Raw genomic sequence first — 21795 nt, forward strand, 5'->3', positions numbered from 1 at the left:
AATACTGCAGGCAACTGTAACACAATGGTGTTTGTATATGTAAACACTGAAGAGTAAAAATAAAGTATTATAATCTCATGGGACCACCATTGTATATGTGGTCCACTGTTGACCCAAATGTTGTTATACAATGCATGACTGTGGTTGTACCTACCTGAAAGGGTTACTTTTGAGTTTTCAGTGTTCACAGAACAATGCTTGGTTCATGGCAAACACTCAAATTTTAAGCGTTAGCTAATTTGTTATTGGTGGAAGCAGGTAACACTTGGGCTGTGAATTTAAGGTCAGAGGAGTTCTTTAAATATAGGAAAAGTTTTTACTAAGAGCATAAGTAAGAGTACAAAAACAAAACATGTTAGGTGAATAGAGAATAGTTTTAGTAGCTGATGCTTGGAGGTTGCAGTAAATATTTTACGGGCCTCAGTTTCCCACACCTGTAATATAGAAAAATATTACCAATGTCCCGGGGCTGCCATACTTATTCATTCAACAAATGTTTATTGAATGCCCACTATGTGCCAGGCACTGTTCTAGGATATGGCAATATAGTTGTGAACAAGACAGGATGTCTCTGCCATTGTGAAGTTTACATTCTTATGGGAAAAACAAAAATAAGATAGTAAATATGTATTGTTTCCTGCACGCCCAGCACACTTTTGATAGGATATGGAAATATAGTTGTGAACAAGACAGGATGTCTCTGCCATTGTGAAGTTTACATTCTTGTGGGAAAAACAAAAATAAGATAGTAAATATGTATTGTTTCCTGCACGCCCAGCACACTTTTGAACGTTTTATTCATATAATTTGCACAATCCATTTTACAGCTGAGGAACATGAGTAGGGATTAAGTAAAGTCACCTAAAGCGAGTAAATGGTCTCAAATCTACATTCGCTCTTAACTATTATACTATCTCCCTACAAAAAAAAAAAAAAAAGTAAATGCACACATAATTGTAAAAAGTGCTAAATGTTTTGACGGAAAACAGTGCTCAGATGGATTGGAGGAAAAAGGATCCCTTAAGAAGGACCTGTTTGGGAAAGGAAAGAGGTGACATAACAAGAAGCCAACTACACAGCCAGCTAAGGAGGAACAGCGACGTGGGTAGAGGGAACAGAGTGCAAAGGCTCAGAGGCTGGAAAGAGTTTGGGGCGGCTGCCAGGCCAAAGCAAAAGCGGAAGATAGTGTGGGAGAGGCAGGTGAAGCCAAATAAAACCTCGATTTCAAGACTGGATTTTATTCTCAGTGCAAGGAAGGAGGATACCAGGCAGACGAGTGACTTGATTTGATAGACGTTTTGAGATCACTCTGGCTGCCGGGTAGAGAACAAATCAGTGGATACGAGATAATACGCGAGAATGAAACACTGTCAGTTAGGCCTCCATACATAAACGCATTCAGCCGGGCCCCGCTGCCAGCAAGAACCGACTCCACCTCTCTCCCGCCGTCTAAAGGGGAAAACACCCCGAAAGAGCTGAGGCTGCCGCTAATTCGACCTGAACCCACTCCCAGCTCCCTACACTAGCGCGGCTTCCCCTCCTCACCTGCAATTGAAGAAACTACAGAAGAACACTCAAACACCTCGCTCCAGTTCCTGACTCACACAACCGCCCTTAATCTCCTTAGGTTCCACCCCACAGGTTTAAATTGGCGGGAGAACACTAAAACCAACCCCTTTTACGGCGGCCGGAGGGCGTCAAGATGTGTTAGACTCGAAACAGGAAGTCGCCCCACCCTAATGCTATCCTTTCCGGCCTCCGGATTGTGTATTCTAAATTGTATTGTTGGCCCCGCCCCCTTCACTGGCCCTACTCGCCCCTTCGAAGAAAAACCAATCACCGCCTCGAATGGCGTTGCCACAGAAACTGTTATCACCACCCCTTTTCCTCCCAGCAAGCTGTGCGACGCGTCGGGCCTCATCCCCTTTGTGCCATCCGGGTCTCTTGCGCGAGCAATTTAGCCTGTGGTGAAGCTTCGGGACGACCGGTAGTGTTGAAAGTGGCAAGTGGAGGCGCCGCCGTAGCGGCTAGAATTCTGGACTATGGCGGTAGGTGTCGAATCAGAGTTCAAAGCCAGGGATATTTTTCTGCTACATCCCAAAAAGTGGGTGAGCGGGTCCCAGAGCTGTGGTCCGCCCGTGTGAGTGGACAAAATGGCGCCGCGGCCTTCTTCTGCGGCCGCCATCATGGCTGGCTGCTGTGGGGGGAGGGGGGAAGTAAGGCGGTGTCGATTTGAGTGGGTAGCCTCAGGGAGTGCCTTTTTTTCCAGAACTTTCTTCATCCCTTCCTTAACTCTGTTTCTTTCGGCCTACTGAATTGCCTCCGGCTTAGCTTACCCTGACTTGTGATTTATACTGAGTTTGTTTTAAGGCTTGAGAATTTATGTTCGCGGTAGGGAAAGAGGTTCGGGAAGAGAGAAGGATCGGGAGTCGTCTCTGAAAAAGTACTGGGTCAAAAAGGCGACGTCTATAAGAAGTAGTACTTTTAAGGCTTGAGAATTTATGTTCGCGGTAGGGAAAGAGGTTCGGGAAGAGAGACGGATCGGGAGTCGTCTCTGAAAAAGTACTGGGTCAAAAAGGCGACGTCTATAAGAAGTAGTATATGAATCACAGAGACCAGTCTTGTAGCTATTTTTGTGTACGCTCAATGAGATGCTTCTGTTTGAATAATTTCGATTATTGTTTTACTGTGTAAACCTTAGTTGTTCCTCAGTAAGGAGGTATTGCTGAAAAGGAGAAAAAAAATTCGACTTACTTAGAAGGTTTGGAACAACTAATTCTGACGCTCGGTTTCTGAAGCGGCTTGTGATGTAATCAATTGGAAGTCTTTGAGAAGCATTATAATCAAGTCCTATCACTGGCCTTGCTTTTTTAAATTTAAGAATCCTTCATTGACTCAAATAAGAACCCCAGTTTGTAAATTGCCTCATTTTTAGTTATCCTGTTAAAAGTAAAATGTAAGCATTTTGCATGCCTAGTTACTGATTAAAAAGTCGTATCTTATAATTTTCGAAAGTAAGAAGGACTATTAAACATAACAGAAAATGTTAAGTTCACTCTTCCTAATAATTGGAATATATGGAATTAGAAAAAGTCGTTTGGGCCCGGCCTGTGCCTCACTCGGGAGAGTGTGGTGCTGATAACACCAAGGCCATGGGTTCGGATCGCATATAGGGATGGCCCGTTCGCTCATTTGGGAGAGCGTGGTGCTGACAACACGAAGTCAAGGGTGAAGATCCCCTTACAGGTCATCTTTTAAAAATTAAAAAAAAAAAAAAAGAAAGAAAAAGTCGTTTGGTTTTCTGCCCACCCCCCCCCCCTGTAGTTGATTGAATTTAGAATCATTTTTTAGTAAGGTTTCAAAACAGTTGGTAGGCTGTTTGGTATTTGTAGAATTAATGTTTTCTTTTGTTTAAAACGTGTTTTGCGCCTCTCAGTATACTTAAATAGTTACACGTATTGTTTTTCTTGGGTTCCAGGGGAAAAAAATGAATCAATTCAAACATTTGTTTCTGCAGTGCCTCTTCATTAAAACGACAATTTTCTGGAGAAGTGGCCTAGTATTAATAAAAAAAGAAAGAAAAAGTCGTTTGGTTTTCTGCCCACCCCCGCCCCATGTAGTTGATTGAATTTAGAATCATTTTTTAGTAAGGTTTCAAAACAGTTGGTAGGCTGTTTGGTATTTGTAGAATTAATGTTTTCTTTTGTTTAAAACGTGTTTTGCGCCTCTCAGTATACTTAAATAGTTACACGTATTGTTTTTCTTGGGTTCCAGGGGAAAAAAATGAATCAATTCAAACATTTGTTTCTGCAGTGCCTCTTCATTAAAACGACAATTTTCTGGAGAAGTGGCCTAGTATTAATCAAATGCTTACCTTCTTTGAGCTGGAAAAAGATTTGTATACTGTGTTTTAATAGGGGTTTTCAACAAAAGGGAAATTGTAAGAAACAGGTGGCTTTCTGGTAGAGCCAGTGCTAGAGTTGAAAGCAGTTTTGCAGTTGAGCAAGAAATGAAGCTTAGAACATTTCAGAGCAATTTTAACATTCAATAGATTTAATTCCTTCTAGATAACCTCCATTATGATACTATAAAATATCTTTAGGGAAATGAGTTTTGCTTAGGCTGAGTGGCCACCTGTCATGCATATCAGTTCAGAGATAGGGTGGTTTTTGTTATTCTACAGAATATGTTACAGATGAAAACGGCTGTTTGGTTTAAGTTACCAGCCTGAGTTTTGGGGTGGTTTATTGCCATACTTATGTGATATTAAGCATGTAATACTGGAAACTTTTACTGCCTGAGGGCTGGAGAGTGAGCCTAATTGACTAGAGAGTTGATGTTCATAATACGAAGCTCCAGGGATCCCTTTACTGGCCAGCTGCCAAAAAGAGGGTGGGAAAACAAACAAATATACTACCTAGGCCAAGGGCTGACTTTTTCATGAAAAAAAATTCTAGTCCTGGTTGTTCTCAGCAAAAGTGAATGGCACATAATTTGGGAATGCTGTCTCTATCCTGAAGAAACGTGTCATGCAAAGAGAAGGGGATAGCAGTGCTTAAAGTTTTTGAGATTGCTTTTTTTTTAACCGCGTGTGAGCAATATTTGTATAGAATAGATGAGTCTGAAATGTCTTTCAGTATAATGATGAGAACAGAAATAGAGGAAAATGGCCAATGTTTGTTGCGAAAATCAGAATCATTCTTAATTATGTGATACAGCATCACTTGTTAATAGTAAACAAAGCAAAGAGATGGAGATGCAATAACATTTTCGGCTAGTCAGGTAATGTTGCTAGATCTCACCTGTAAAATGGGAAAGTTGAACTCTAAGAGATGACATCCTTTTCACACAAAAATTTTATGATTCCTGAAGTCACCCATACTGGAGAAAGATTATGCTGGAATGAGAACCTCCCTGATAGTTGCTTCCTTCTCAGTTTCTTACTGTTCTTCTTGTACCGTTAGAGGCTTAACACACAGGTTATGTCTTTCACACCAGTTAAACTGTAAATCCTTCCTTTTTAATTTATAATTTTATTCTTGGAGTCTAGCATCAGTTTTGGCACATTTTTTATCTCAATAAATAATTGTTGAAATAATGCAACCTTTCATATCTCATTTGCTAAAATACCCCCACCCCCATTTATTTTATTTGTTATTCATTTTCTAGACTAATCTTTCTAAGGGGAGAAGTTCTTCATCTTGTGATTCCTCCTGCTGAAAAATGTGTAGTAATTCCCTATTTTTCCAATCCAGATTTCTCCTGATGTCCTAAGTGAGAAGTAGGTAAACTTTTTCTGTCAAGGGCCAAATGGTAAATATTTTTGGCTTTGTGGGCCATGCATAGTCTCTGTCACAGTCTTTGTTTGCTTGCTTGTTTTTAACAACCCTTTTAAAAATTTGAAAACCATTCTTAGCTCAAGGTCATGCAGAAATTGGCTAAGGATCATATTTTGCCAATCCCTGTCCTAAGTAATCAACTCCCCAGGTGTATTTACTTCATTTTCATATTACCTTCTCTGGCCAGATATCTCACTACTTTCCACCTTCCACATACATCTGAAACTGTTTCCACTCCTTTTTACCAAAATTTGGCTCATGAGAACTTTCAGATTTTAGTTCTTGAAGCTTTTTTGTATGACTCCAGCTTAAATCAGTTTCTTTTTTTTTTTTTTTTTTTTTTTTTTTTGCTTTTTTTTTTTTTTATGGTACTCTTGTTATTTGTAATTTGGACCACACAGTTGGTACTCTCATTGTGTAATTTGGTCCACACAGTTCAGCAGAGCCACAGAAATACAGTTTTACTGGAAAACTTAAAACTGGAATTCATTTCTTCTTCAAACATTTATTGATTGATTTCTGTGCTGAGTACTGTGTTAGGAGTAGAACAGATAATTGCCTTCTGTAAACTGGAAAACAACTGATATTTAGATGAAGGAACTTACCCTTAGGTAAATCAGGTCTCTGGGGGGGGAATATGTGTACAGTTGATTGTTTAAATTTTTTTTTAAAATTCGTATTGTAATAATTACTTATAAAGTGCTTTAAAGCAGAAACAACTTAATGTTTCCATAACCCAGAGCATATGTGAGGAGAGGCAGACCATATTTTGCAGCAGCACTGTACAAAGGGCTGTTTTCATTAAAGAGGGTTAATGATATTAAGATTGGGTTCTCAGGTAAGTTAATTTTCCGGTTTTTTGTTTGTTTGTTTTTGTTTGATTTTTTAATATAATGTTCTAGAAACGTTCTGTCCACTGTTTTAAGATCTTATGTATGGTCTTGAGTTTCTTTAACCTTTTTTTTTATAAGTGAAGATTTTATTGAGATATTGTTTTGTTCTTTAACCTTTAATGGCTCATTTAAAAATACCTTTTTTTATACTCTGGTTTCTCTTCAGATCGTATAAATCTTTCGCCTTTTAAAATGCCTTCTTTTTTTTCCCCTAAAAGATGACCGGTAACGGGAACTTAACCCTTGACTTGGTGTTGTTAGCACCACTCTCTCCCAAGTGAGCTAACCGACCATCCCTATATAGGGATCTGAACCCATGGCCTTGGTGTTGTCAGCACCACACTCTCCCAAGTGAGCCACGGGCTGGCCCCCTAAAATGCCTTTTTAATGTATGCCAGTTTAAGATAAAAGTGTCAGCAAAGTCAGCTAAATGAGTTCACAGATCTAAAGTGGTTGTTTTCTCTACTTCAGCATTTATTAGAAATGCTTGTAGCCCTTGTCCCTACCTCCACCTTATTGTTTAAAAAGTTAGATAAATAATGACTAGAAAATTAAAGATACATCAGTCAAAGTACATTTGTCTCTTTTTGGTATCAGGTTAGTCATTTCAACTCATTGAGGCCTATTAGTGTACAAAGCATATTTAGCTACTTGGAAATCAGCCATTCGGTTTGTTGGGGGGATTTTTGTTTTTTTTTTTAAACTCAAAAATGACTATCTTTCCTCCTTCCATGTTTTAAATGTAATTAAGAACATTAATCATTGTTCTTTAAACTTTTAGGCTAGTGATACAGAACGAGATGGACTAGCCCCAGAAAAGACATCTCCAGATAGAGATAAGAAAAAAGAGCAGTCAGATGTATCTGTTTCTCCTAGAGCCTCAAAACATCATTATTCAAGATCCCGATCAAGGTCAAGAGAAAGAAAACGGAAGTCAGGTATGAATTCTTATTTTTTATTTTTTATTTTTTTTTCCTAAAAGATGACCGGTAAGGGGATCTTAACCCTTGACTTGGTGTAGTCAGCACCACATTCAGCCAGTGAGCTAACCAGCCATCCCTATATAGGATCCGAACCCGCAGCATTGGTGTTAACAGCACCGCACTCTCCCAGTGAGCCATGGGCCGGCCCTCAGGTATGAATTCTTAGAGGTGTGATTACAACTATCGCATTTGTTATAATCAATATAGCCTGGTCAGTTAGTTCAGTTGGTTAGAGTGCAGTACTATAACCCGAAGGTCAAGGGTTTCGATATCCATACTGGCCAGCCGCCAAAAAAGAAAAAAGAAAAATTCATATAGACATGTATATAAAACATAAATTCAGTTTGATAAAATTAATATTTTTCTCAGTTGAGAAAGGGATAATGAAAGTATATTGATAATTTTCTGGAGAGTTTTTCAGTTGTGAGAAATGCTAATGTCCTACTGCAGAAATTTTATAACTATCCAAAGGCAAAAAAATTTATGTTTAAATTTGCGCCACAGGGGCCGGCCCAGTGGCGCACTGGATAAGTGCGCCGCTTGGGAAGCACGGCGGCGCTCCCGCCCGAGGGTTCGGATCCCGCATACAGACCGGTTCCCGCTCACTGGCTGAGTGAGGCACAGGAGCAACGCCGAGGGTTGCAGTCCCGTTGCCGGTCCCCGGTCCAGTACGGGGGCAACACTGAGGGTTGCGATCCGTTGCCGGACACGGAAAAAGACAAAAAGACAAACAAAACAAAATAAATTTGCGCCACAGTAACTGTTAACCTCAAGATGGTTAGATTTCATTTTTTCAGCAGTGGCAAAATAGTATTTTCAAAGATGTAGTCTGATGTTATTCTGAACTTATTTAACATCCTTTGAAGTAAGTTACAAGAGCATTTTTGACCTTGTTTTTCTTTTTAATATTAGAATATTTCTGAAGCAAGAGATTTGTTGTTTCAAAATGTTCCATATTTATTTAACTCTAAAAAATTGATGATACGGGCCGGCCCGGTGGCGCACTGCTACAGTGCACCGCTTGAGAGCGCGGCGGCGCTCCCACCAAGGGTTCGGATCCCACATACAGACCGGTTCCCGCTCACTGGCTGAGCGAGGTGTGGGCGCGACACCGAGGGTTGCGATCCCGTTGCCGGTCCCGGTCCGGGCATGACACTGAGTGTTGCGATCCGTTGCCGGACACGAAATAAGACAAAAAAAAAAAAATTTGATGATACTGATGTTTTCCTTTTTTTTTTTTTTTTTGACCGGTAAGGGGATCACAACCCTCCACACGGTGTGGTCTGCACCACACTCAGCCAGTGAGCGCACCTGCCATCCCTATATAGGATCCGAACCCGTGGCCTCGGCACTACCAGCGCCGCACTGTCCCGAGAGAGCCACGGGGCCGGCCCTGTGTTTTGCTATTTTAAAAAAATCAACATTATTATTGAATGAAGAGGTTAAGTGAAAAGTAGACTAACACTGAGTTTAGAAATGGTAATACCTGGACTGTGGTTATTCATTCTTTGAGCCTGTGGATAATCATCTACAGAAATGTGATTTTTATCTATGTTTGAAGTTGTTTAGTGTTATAAACAATATTTAATGGAAATTTTTCTAAACCAAGAACATCCTTTGGATTATTCATATAACATACCAAATATAATTCAACCTGTTTATTTTCTCTTGCATTATTTCAGTGTTTATTGTTCTTAATTGTTTACCTCTAATAAGCCCTTTTATAAATTTGTTATGGACTAGAAAACAAGATGGGCTAGTCAGACTGTTTGTAAAATACTAAGAATCCATTACTGTTTAAAAAGACAGTGCCTTCGCTCTTGATTATATTCTGGTTTATTTGAATTGTTTGATTTGTTTCATATATGTACAGTATTAACATAGTAGAAATAATCCCACCATTGCCATAAAAAAATATAGCCATTGGAAGAGGAGCAGTAAGAAGAATCTGCAGCTAGCCAAATGGACTGGAAATTGTTTTTTATACAGCATTGGAATTTGTGTTTGAGATGTTCCTGTATATTTATTTATGGTGAATTATTCTGTGTTCACAGATAATGAAGGAAGAAAACACAGGAGCCGGAGCAGAAGCAAAGAGGTAATTAACACTTTGTAGTGAATAGGTACTTTAAAATACTTGTAAAGTATCTGGTAGAAATGTTTGTGTGAATATGTGACATTGTCAAGGTAAGTACCAAAACTTGAAATTTAAAAGGTTAATTGGGTTATAAAATAAGCATGATTTGGATTCATCATTTTTTCAAGAAGATAGTTGTTTATATGAAAAGTACCTTCAAAAACTATTAATTTTATTATATTGTGAAAATATTCACAATAAAAATTTCATGTGAAGAATATAATTGGTTTTTTTAGGCCTGTCACACAGAGCTTCCATTAAATCTGAGGTCCCGAGTGTCCTTATGCATGACAACTGCTCAGGATTTTTAAATATCCCTCATCATTAAATAACCATACCCTAGATATCTGTAGGCTACTTTTTCCTTAGAAAGATAATGAGAGCACTCTTTTCTTTAGTAAACTAGTATTTTCCAAATAGTATCAAACTTTGAAATAAAGATGTAAGTGAGGGACGGCTGAAAAGGTGGCAGTGACAGCAAAACCTGAGGAAAAAGAAAGGCAACAGCTGTATTGCACAGGAGTTAACTTGCTCACCCACTTGAGAAGACAAGGAATGCGCCAACAAGGAAGAGCAGAAGTAGCAGCCAGAAAGGGAGAAGAGTTGTGGGGGCTGGGCAAGGGACTCCTAAAACAAATGTGGGCAGGGACTTCACCTCCTCCCCTAATGGAAGCTCTGTTAAATTTTTAATTTAGGTGAGTTTTTGTGAAAATGACTATTTTGTTTAGCTCACATGATAACATTTCTATAATAAATCATACTCAGCGTGCTAATGCGCGAAGAGACTGAACTGAAGACGCTGCAGACTCAGATAGCAAAATAATAAGCCTACTTCATGATAAGGTAACTATTAGTCATTCAAACTCCTATTTCCCTTAAATATATCTTAAATCAGTTAAGGGGTTTAATGTCTTTTTTTTTTTTTTTTAACAGTAATGTTATGTTTGGAAAACTGGTTTGAAAAAACTAAAATCTTTTGAAGTTTAACCACTTAAAGCTTATCCAGTCTGCCACTATATGGCAAAATCAAGGAATTTTTCTTTTCTAAGCTCATATTATAGAGAATAGTAATGTTATGTTTGGAAAACTGGTTTGAAAAAACTAAAATCTTTTGAAGTTTAACCACTTAAAGCTTTTCCAGTCTGCCACTATATGGCAAAATCAAGGAATTTTTCTTTTCTAAGCTCATATTATAGAGAATTGGCAATGAAACTAAAATTTAGCTGTGTCTCCAGGTCTCTTATTTTTCTGCAATATAATAAATTACATACTGTGATTTTCAGATATATCATCATGCATGTTCTAAAATGGTTGGCCAAGTGTTTTGTTTTTAAGAAAAGTTAATCTTGAGTGGAAGGAAACATGCTATGGCCTATTTTGGAAAACATGTATCCTATCATGGTGGAAAAGTCATGGCCTGGGCATCAGAAGAAGATGGGGGTCTTGGTCCAGCTCAATTACTGTGTAGGTTTATGACTTTAGAACTTAGTTTAGTTATGTATATAAAATAAAGGTAGAGGATCTGCATTTTCTTTCAGATTTAAAGTTTAGTGATTCTGATATGTCCAGGGTTTTAACATTTACAAGATAGATTTGACATTTGACAAATTTTAATGTGGAGAAATGTAATATTTGGCATTTCCTACTTTGGTATTTGAGTGGTAGGATGGAGACTTGATCATACAGTTAATTTTAGTTGAGTCTCTGAATGCATATGTTGTGAAAGTCTTGGTTTTTAATCTTTCAGAGTGGGGGAGAAGTATATATTGTTTGATGGCATAGGGATTAATTGTGTTATACCTAGTTTGATTTCTTAAAAATTAAAACAGACACAGTTGCTATTTTGTACTGTAGATACATGAAATGTAATAGAACTCCAAGCCTGTTGGGATATTACAAGATGAAAAGTGATTGCTTCACAGCTCAGATATTGGGAGAAAAATCAAGAGCTATCTTTTAGAGAGGATGTGGCAGGCAGTATATCTATAAAAGGGACACTGCAACTCTGTGTAGAGTAATTTGAAATTGCTGAAAATATTAATGCTTAGTAAAATTAATTATACTAATTTGAAATGCGTTTTATGGTGCATTTCTTTGTGTCCTTACTATCTCCATTATTGTTTACTTTTTAAGCTTAATATTATGAATTGTGTATTTAGAAGTTGTATATACCTGCTGTGTATCCTTTTAGATAAAATAAACATCAGGGATTCCTCTTTGACAGTGGGTTTTTGGTATTTCAGCTTTGAAAATCATTGTTTTTGTTGTGGTACTGAAAATATTTGGGGAGGAAACTGCATTTGGGGGGGTTTATAAAGAAATAGAATTAGTAATTACCTCTGCAATATTTGGGTAATGTGAAACTAGATTATTTTTTTATTTGCCACACACTCCTAAGGTTACTAATGTTGCATCACAACATTTTTGTCTACTGATACCCATACTAACTCTCTTTGTTGCACTATTTTCCTGAAAGAACCAACTTCTTCTTAAAACAGGCAAGAAGACATGAATCCAAAGATAAATCCTCTAAGAAACACAAGTCTGAGGAACATAATGACAAAGAACATTCTTCTGATAAAGGAAGAGAGCGACTAAATTCGTCTGAAAATGGTGAGGACAGACACAAACGCAAAGAAAGAAAGTCATCAAGAGGCAGAAGTCACTCAAGATCTAGGTCTCGTGAAAGGTGAGTATTGGTATTATAATTTAGTGCCTTTTTATAAGCTTTAAGTTACATAAAGCTTCTCGTTAACTTGGTAGTACCCAAAAAGACTTAATTAGGACATTGGTGTGTTTTGCTAACTTAACCTACTCTTTTGCACACTAGTAGTTGAACCCTTTTGGCCTTTGCTTACTGATAAATGCTTTTCTGGAGAATAAGGGATGGCTAACATATTCAGTTAGCTAGATTTTCTTTAACCACTTGATTTATCTTATAGTGAAAAAAAATAATATTGTTAAACAGTTCTTCACATCATTGATGTAGACTGCTGCTAAACTCTAAATCTAGATTTTCTTTGTGGTATGGATAGATTTTTGAGAAACTGGGTCATGGCTTAAATTTGTGGGGTTTTTTGTTTTAAGAAACCAGTGTTGACATAAATTTATAGAATTCTGTGGAGAATGTGTGTGTGGCATCAGACGCAGTCAAAATTTTTTGGTGGTAGGTTAAGTATTATCTTTAAGCTTTATAAGTACTTTGGTAAGGCAATAGACTTTAAGCTGTTAAACAGAATCTTAAATTGGGGTAGGATGAATTGAACGTTTTTGACATGTAACACCTTTACTGTGTTCCTTAGGAGGCATCAAACTAGTGAAGGACAGTTTTCAAATTATAATTCCTTTCTTTGAAAACTTCAGTTATCCTTAATATAAACAATACAGAGTAGTTTATTGCCTGTGTTGACTGCATTACTACAAATAACTCATTCATAATGTGTGTAATTAAAAAGAGACAACTCTGAGTAACTACAAATTTGTGCACTTCGATTTCAGGCGCCATCGTAGTAGAAGCAGGGAGCGGAAGAAGACTCGATCCAGGAGTAGGGAGCGGAAGAAGTCACGATCCAGAAGCAGAGAGAGGAAGAAATCACGATCCAGAAGTAGGGAAAGAAAACGTAGGATTAGGTCTCGTTCCCGCTCAAGATCAAGACATAGGCATAGGACTAGAAGCAGGAGTAGGACAAGGAGCAGAAGTCGGTAGGTGCCCATCATCCTGAATAAAATCTAATAGGTTCCTCACAGGGTCTGTTTATCTTTTGTTACTCAGAATATTAAAATTATGGGGGCCGGCCCGTGGCTCACTCGGTAGAGTGCGGTGCTGATAACACCAAGGCCACGGGTTCGGATCCCATATAGGGATGGCCGGTTTGCTCACTGGCTGAGCATGGTGCTGACAACACCAAGCCAAGGGTTGAGATCCCCTTACCGGTCATCTTTTTAAAAAAAAGAATATTAAAATTATGGATCACCATTTTATTTACAGATTATGATAAAATTATTTTAATCATAACCTAGCCAATAAAGAACAAACCTAACCACTTGTACAACATTCTCACATATTCTCTTGCGATCTGTAAATCTCCTGTGCAGTCCTATTGAAATTCAGTTTTGAACACAAATTACTGTATTTTATGATCACAATAATTAACATATATTGCATTACTACAATGTGCTCTATGCTAAAGCACTTTGCATGTATTAGCTCATCTAATCCTTGAAACAACCATGTTGTGAAGTAAGTCTACTAGGCTTAGAGAGATTAAGTAACTTGCCTGAGAAGTCCAAAATCATATCATTATAGAGTGCTAGAACCAGGTCTCAAATATGAGAGCAAAGTCCATGTGTGTGCTTAGCCTACTGTACTGTATATACTCTCGTGTATTATGTGTATACTCGCATATACTATTGCTAAAGTAATGGAAATGCTTTACTGTTGATATATTTCTATTTTATCAGTCTATAAAAGATTGAAATATAGGTAAAAACAGATCTACACTTACTACAATAATTCGGTTTTTATGGTTTATCACTTATTCTTTATTAAATCAATATCAGTTTAGTCAGTAGTTTTAGTTTGTAGTTTACTAATTTGAACTATCAATTATGAGATTTTTTGAATCGGAGGTAAAGGAGGCAGTTGTTAATTTTTTAATTGCTTTTGGGTCAATTCAGGTCACTATTACAACATTTCTAGTTTTAACCACTGGCACGTTTTTTATTCTGATCAGGGGCTATGAGGGTACTTTCAAAAGTTCATGGAAAGATTCATAATACCTTTTTTCTTTAGGTGGATGGCTAGTACAGGGATTCAAATCCTTGACCAATGGGAATTCAAACCCTCTAACCAACTGAGCTAACCAGCAAGCTTCATATTATCTTTTAAATATTTTTTCATGAACTTTTTGAAGTACCCTTGTATTGTTTATCTTTCATGTTTGCTAATTCTTTTATTTTAGTGATTAATAACTATTTTTTTAAACATCTACAAACTCATCATAGATTAAAATACTAGGAATATTTGATATCTCTTTCCCTATGGTGTACATATTGACCTACATGGGTACAAAATGACTAATGTGCAAGGCTAGTCTTTGCAACATTGTGTCTACTATGCAAAAGATTGGAAACACCTAAAGTGTGTCCAGTGTATACAGCTGTAACACGTTTGGTTAAGTAAATTTTAAAAACTGGCCATACACACAACTACAGAAAATGCATCGGAGGTGGAAAGGAAGGAAACGGCTCAAAATATGTACTTTTGCTATTTTGATTTGTGTTGAACCATGTAAGTATAATTGATTTCTATTTAACAAAGTGCTTATTACTCAGCCATAGTAAGACAAGTAAAATATGATTTATTGCAGAGATAGAAAGAAGAGAATTGAAAAACCAAGAAGATTTAGCAGAAGTTTAAGCCGGACTCCTAGTCCACCTCCCTTCAGAGGCAGAAACACAGCAATGGATGCACAAGAAGCTTTAGCTAGGAGGTGTGTATATTTTTTATTTAATTTATTTTTCCCTTTTTAATTTTAAGATGCTTAATTGTGTGGGCAGAATGGATACTTTTAGTCAGCGGATAATTCAAATAATTAAATCTAACCATAAATACTGTGGCACCTTTGTGATATGGAACTACATAAGTAGTTAATCCTCATCTTAAACATTCACTTATTTGCACAGCTAGAAAGACTGAGATATCTACAAGTTTCAATTTCTTCTTCATGATTAATTCATTTTTCCCAAGAAACTCCGAAATATTTTTATACAATGAAAACTTTTGAGTCTTAAATCTGGTTTGAGAATGGCTCCCTTTACTTTTTGTTTTTCTCCCTAAAGAAGACAAAACACCTAAAACAATAAATAGAATTCTGTCAATAGTTTTCTTATTTTGAAGGTTGCAAATGATAACATTATAAGCCATTTTGATCTTGTAAATTTTATTACTGATAACATAAGCAGAATGTTACATTTTTAAAATTTTCTACTGTTTCAAAGATTAGTAATTGTGGGACCACACACAGCAGGGCTAAGGTATGCAAAACAATTCAAAGAACTGCCTCATATAGAGAGGCAAAAAGTAAGATAAAATTCAAGCACAAGCACTTGTTTGCAGGTTTCCCTGTATTCTGAAAATTAGACTCTTTGGATTTTTTTTTTTTCTTTATGAAATTGAGTTTGTATTTTTTTTTCATTATAAAAATACAGTTATCACAATGTAACCAGATGTGCTGCTGCCCTGTGATCCCAGCCTGGCAGAAACTCCAGCTGAACAGCAGCAGCAAAGGTGTGAGCTCACCCCTTCTTCATTCCATTCACCTTAGTGAATGGTGTTAATTCCAAACCTGCAATGGCCATTTTAATGCAACGAATAGTAGCCACGTGTATTTTCTGAAACTAAACAGAATTAGGAAATTATTTATTACAAAATCTGAACTAATTTATAACTAATAGATCATTAAGTCTGCCTAGTATATTCTAAGCCCTAAAGTTTACTCTTTTACTTGTATGCTATAAGTCTGTTATGTTTTACTTTTTAGATTTTGTTAAAGTGAAGGTGTTACTAGCATCTAAAGTTTAACAAGTTTACGCAAAATCCTCTAATTTCAGAATACCAGATTATTCCTTGGATATCTTGAAATTTGAAGAGTGGTCTTTTGTTAATAAGAAACTTAAGAATGTAGACTGTTTTTTTTGTTTGTTCTTTGTTTTTAAATGTCAGAATTTAAAACTGTTTTGGACCTACATTTTATTGTTACCCCTAATCAGAAACTGTTTTATTCTAAAGGACAAAATCATGTCTGTACTATGTCTTTTTTGCATATGTGCTCAATAAGAAGGAATAAAATTATAGATTGTTAAATTACTTTTATGCAAACTTCAGCAATTGTTAAAACAAATTCCAGTTTACTACCCAATCCTCAATCTTTGCCTCTTTACACCACATTAAAGAGGAGAGGTGGTAGTATTTATGATTTGTAAATCAAGGAATCCTTATGATGAAAAGGGGTTTCTTTTTCAGGAACTCATTATGAAGACAGTGTTGCTTATTATTTGCTATACTGGAAGTAAATAACAATACATTTAGTGTGCATATATTAGTGAATTTAGTGTGAATCATAATCTGTTTTTATTCTGTTGTGTAATCAATCGGTGTTTCGTGTTACCAGTTACTTTGCTAATGATAAATTTCTTCTGCTAAATGTAATTTCCTAATGTAGAGGGGTTCCCTCCACCCCCATTTTATTAGATTATAGAGAATGGCAGGGTTTTCTTGCCCTTTTATCTTTGGCTTTATAGTTAATTAATTTTTTTTTCCCTCAATTTGAAGACTATAATAATGTCTGTTTAAATGTAAAATATAAAAATTATTATCTGGATGTTTTGATTGGACTTCTCATTCTGGCTCATTCCCGCACAAGAAACATTTAGGTAATTCTGTAAAATTTTTAATACTTAATGAACCCTAAAATTTACTCAGCTCTCGGGCCGGCCTGGTGGTGCACTGCTACAGTGCACCGCTTGGGAAGCGCGGTGGCGCTCCCTCCGAGGGTTCGGATCCCACATACCGACCGGTTCCCGCTCACTGGCTGAGCGAGGTGCGGGTGCAGCGCCTAGTGTTGCAGTCCCGTTGCCGGACACGAAAAAAAGACAAAAAAAAAATTTACTCAGCTCTCAATGTTATCACTGATAAAGATTGAATAAATGTTATTTTTTAGCCATTTTTTGTGAGAACTGAATATAAAATCTATTCCAGTTTTTTACTAATCAATTGAGAAATGTTTAAAACAACTATTAAAATGTTCTTTGACTGATACCATCTTAAGAATGATTGCTTTTTCTCCACGTGCAGATATCAATTAGAGGGAGAGGATATTAAACATCAACTTAATTTAAAATTCTGTGTGAAGTGCTTTGTACCTTTACGTGTTTACATTTGAGAAATGTAAAGATACATATTGCTTTTATGTTGAATGTTACTTTAAATTGTCGTTGACAGGTTGGAAAGGGCAAAGAAATTACAAGAACAGCGAGAAAAGGAAATGGTTGAGAAACAAAAACAGCAAGAAATAGCTGCGGGTAATTCTTTTTTATTATGGAAGTATGACATTTTGTAGAAAATTCGTAAAATACAGAAAAGTAAAATCACCTGTATAAAAACCAAGAGGCAGGGAAAAAGTAAAATCAGGAAGAAAATCACCTGTGATTGCCTACTATCCATCAGTATGCTGTAAACATTTTATTTTTAGTGTTTCCCCACCCCATACATCTTTTATGCATATATATTCCTGATTTGATCCATGCAGGGTTTTTTGTTTGTTCGTTTGTGTTTGTTTTTGTTTTGGCAGTTGGCCACTAAAGAGATCCAAGCCCTTGACTTTGTTATCATCAGCACCATGCTATAGCCAATTGAGCTAACTCACCAGCCCTAATGCAGATGACTTTTGATGAGTGAATAGTGACTATTATTGTTCTTGTAGCACTTTAGTCATCACTGCAAATGTCTTTTAGTTATGATTTTGGAAATGCACTTTATTAAAGAAGGTGAGCTGATTTGGAATGTGTAGTACATCTTACTCTTTTAAGTTTTTAACATAGCTTTCAACAATCCACAGGCAGTGTTTGTTTTCAAAGCTTACTGTTGATTTCATATGAAATTTAATCTGGAAGGTGTTTTTTGTTTTTGTCATTCCTAGTAAATAGTGGTACTTTCTTTTTTTTTTTTTAAGATGACCGGTAAGGGGATCTTAACCCTTGACTTGGTGTCAGCACCACGCTCAGCCAGTGAGCAAACCGGCCATCCGTATATGGGATCCGAACCCGTGGCCTTGGTCTTATCAGCACCGCACTCTCCCGAGTGACCCACAGGCCGGCCCAATAGTGGTACTTTCTTAAATCCAAAATTTCACAAACTGCTATTTTGTTTTTTTTGTTTTTTTTTTTTTTTAAAGATGACCGGTAAGGGGATCTTAACCCTTGACTTGGTGTTGTCAGCACCACGCTCAGCCAGTGAGCGAACCGGCCATCCCTATGTGGGATCCGAACCCGGGGCCTTGGTGTTATCAGCACCGCACTCTCCCGAGTGAGCCACGGGCCGGCCCGCTCTTTTGTTTTTAATATGTAATTATAACAAAACTTTCATGATTGGGTTCTCATAATGTTGGTAATTTAAGGTTTTGGGGGGTTATATTCTGGACTGACAATGAAAGATAAGTAACCAGAAGAGTCTTTCTGTTTACAGAAGACTGACTCAACCACAGTGGATATAACAGGTCTGGCACTTAACCTTTATAGGACCTGGCCTTAGCATCTGTTATATGTGCATAATGCCTACTCAATATTTCTAAATATTTATAAGTTTCAGATGAGATGTCTGTGGAAACAAACTTATAGAGAACCTTACAAATATAAGATTTTGTTGTATTATAATTACAGCTGTAAGCACCATAGTTCATTTACACTGAAATCATACCTGCTTACTATTTTCAGAATTCTCCTTATCTTCAGCAAAGTAAACATGGTATTAGTATATATAAGGGATCATATGCAGAAATATGTTCATTGACGAACACAGTAAATATTTCCTAAAATTTAATTGCTTTATAAGCTAACATTCAGTTATTTTCTTATATTTGGTCAAAACAATCCCGCCTTTTTGCAGATTAGTAGCTTTTTATATATAAATAATGATGTAAATTAGGTGGTTTGTTGATGTCTTAGAGTTTATACTTACATCCTCTCAGCAGCTGCAGCTACTGGAGGTTCTGTTCTCAATGTTGCTGCCCTCTTGGCATCAGGAACTCAAGTAACTCCTCAGATAGCTATGGCAGCTCAAATGGCAGCCCTGCAAGCTAAAGCTTTGGCAGAGACGGGAATAGCTGTGCCTAGCTACTATAACCCAGCAGCTGTGAATCCAATGAAATTTGCTGAACAAGAGAAAAAAAGGAAAATGCTTTGGCAAGGCAAGAAAGAAGGGGTAAGTTCTTGTATTCCTGCTTTTTATCACTTATTCCTAGTTAGCAATTGCTTAGAAAAACAAATTTAACTGTTCTATTTATTTATTTATTTTTGGCAACTGGCCGGTAGGGGGATTCAAACCCTTGACCTTGGTATTATCAACACTGTGTTCTAACCAACTGAGCCAGCTGGTCAGCCCTGCCACAGTTATTTAATACTGAAATAAAACATGCATGATCTAAGTCAAGCTTTCAGAGGAAACTAATATTGACATACATTTATAAAGGGAAAAGAGACTCCTTAGCTTGGATTTTTTAACAAATATGTTATGAGATACTTGCTTACATTTGCTTCATTATTTCGTAACAAATCTTAAAGTATTTACAAATGCCATAAATGCTATTGTTTCTCTTATTTAGACTATATTATGGAGAGATTTGGTATCCAAATAAAAGATATTTAAATTTTACATATTCTGAAGTTTAGTTTTTCTTACCAGGACAAATCCCAGTCTGCTGAAATATGGGAAAAATTGAATTTTGGAAACAAGGACCAAAATGTCAAATTTAGGAAATTAATGGGTATTAAGGTGAGTTATACTTCGTGTTAAAATTCATATTAACTTCTATTTTTAGGATAACAGTAGTTGTCAACTCTAAAATAGTATTTAATACATTTATTGATTATTGATTATTATCTTAGGTGAGCCTTGTGTGAGATTATAAACTTCTCATAGTAAATGAAAATGAAGTTTTAGAAAGGATTAATGAATTTCCTGGGGGGAAAATCCTGCTTTTTGAGGTTAACTGGTTGGTGGGGCACAGGACCTTAATTTAAGTTGTAGAAAATTGGGGTTTTGTTGAACTATAAATAAAGAGATAACAGTATTAGATCTAATATAACAATCTGGAAAGATCTACAAATGCTCAGATTTTGGTTATTACTAAGGGGATTGGTTTTTCATTGAGAGAATATTTGGCTTTAACTAAGCTGCTCTAAGCTGGCTATTCCTTAGACATACCAGAGTGACCTTTGCGTTTGCTAATTAGCTCCCTCTCTGCACCGTTCTTCCCTCAGATACCTGTATGACTTTTTTTTTTTTTTCCTTACTTCTGGTCTGCTCAGCTGTCACAATTTTAGTTCTTTCCTACCACCTTTTTTAAAATAGCAAGCACTCCCATACCTGGAATATTCCGTCCCCATTGTGTTACTTTACTTTTCTCTGTAGCATTTATACACTGACATGTTCTACATTTTATACGTTCTTTGCCACCCCCACTAAAATGAAGTTAATTTTTGTTATATCCTGCTATATCCAGACCTAGAAAGAACATTGCCTTGCACTCTGTAGGTGTTTAATAAATAATGGAAGCTAAGTAATTGTGGTCAAACATGGATTATGAAATACGACTTAATACTGTCAAGTGAGAGAATCACTTTTTATTCCCATCTTAATTCATTTTAATATTTTCTGTCTGATATTTAGAGTGAAGATGAAGCTGGATGTAGTTCAGTTGATGAAGAAAGTTACAAGACTTTGAAGCAACAGGAAGAAGTATTTAGAAATCTAGATGCTCAGTATGAAATGGCAAGATCACAAACCCACACACAAAGAGGAATGGGTTTGGGTTTCACATCTTCAATGCGAGGAATGGATGCAGTTTGAAAAAGATCACACTTTAAAAATTTGGGACTTTATAGACTTCTTATTCTGATGTCAGGTCCTTGTTCACCAAATAGCTAGCTTTCTAGCTTGCATGGGTGTTACATTGACTTTAATTTATTGAAAAATGCAATTTTTTTGTAAATATCAGATCAGTGATACTGGTGTTAGTGTTGTAATCAGGTTAAACCCACTTCCATTAAACTTGACAGGAATATAGAAGGACGATATTTTTTAGTTCATGGAGTCTACTTTTCAAATATATAAAAGCTGCAGGTGGGATGAAATCTCATACATGGATTTTTCGTGTCCGCTGTCTTGTGTACTTTTGTACTTAACCTTGTACAGTTATTTTCATCTCTTGAAACATGAAAGAAATGTTATGTAGATGTTCTTTAGAAGATTTGGTACATAATCCAGCACAAATAAGCTGGGTGGTGATGATAATAAAAATGGTTTTCTCAAAACTGGTGTTAATTTAAGTTACCTGGAATTCTTGTTTGAATTTTGATGGTTTCTGTAGCATTTTGCAATTACTGTTAGAAAACACAGCCTAGAAATCTCCCTCCCCCCCCCCCCGTTTTATTTTAAAGAACAGTTAAGGATGCTATAGGCAATACCATGGTGAGCAAAAATGCAAAAGGAAGGAGGAAGGAGCAAATGAACTTATTAAAATAATACTGTTTTCCCACTATTATAAGAGACAGAATTGATGTACAGTGTTAAATATTCCGTATGTTATTCAGGAAATAGATTAATGCATTGAAAGGATGTAAGCACTTTTATTTTAATAAAGTGCCTTATAACAGGTCCTTTGTAT

At 36.6% G+C, this 21795-nt stretch overlaps 1 protein-coding gene across 5 annotated transcripts; it reads left to right on the forward strand.

Moving 5' to 3' along the window:
- The first annotated feature begins 1886 nt into the window (after positions 1-1886).
- Positions 1887-21564, forward strand: RSRC2 (arginine/serine-rich coiled-coil 2). Of its 5 annotated transcripts, none has more exons than XM_008577712.1 (10): positions 1887-2048; positions 7014-7170; positions 9270-9313; positions 11829-12041; positions 12851-13054; positions 14722-14844; positions 17355-17434; positions 19099-19331; positions 19812-19901; positions 20799-21461. In XM_008577712.1, exons 2-10 carry the CDS (start codon positions 7090-7092, stop codon positions 20976-20978), a joined length of 1248 nt encoding a protein of 415 aa, XP_008575934.1. In that variant the 5' UTR covers positions 1887-2048; positions 7014-7089; the 3' UTR covers positions 20979-21461. The 5 variants fall into 5 exon arrangements, with proteins under 5 accessions (XP_008575934.1, XP_008575935.1, XP_008575933.1 ...); XM_008577713.1 differs by having other exon boundaries at positions 19102-19331; XM_008577711.1 differs by having other exon boundaries at positions 1888-2048; positions 11851-12041; positions 19102-19331; positions 20799-21564.
- The last annotated feature ends 231 nt before the right edge of the window (positions 21565-21795 follow it).

Source organism: Galeopterus variegatus, unplaced genomic scaffold (assembly GCF_000696425.1).
Source record: "Galeopterus variegatus unplaced genomic scaffold, G_variegatus-3.0.2 Scaffold1568, whole genome shotgun sequence".
NCBI lineage: Eukaryota > Metazoa > Chordata > Mammalia > Dermoptera > Cynocephalidae > Galeopterus > Galeopterus variegatus.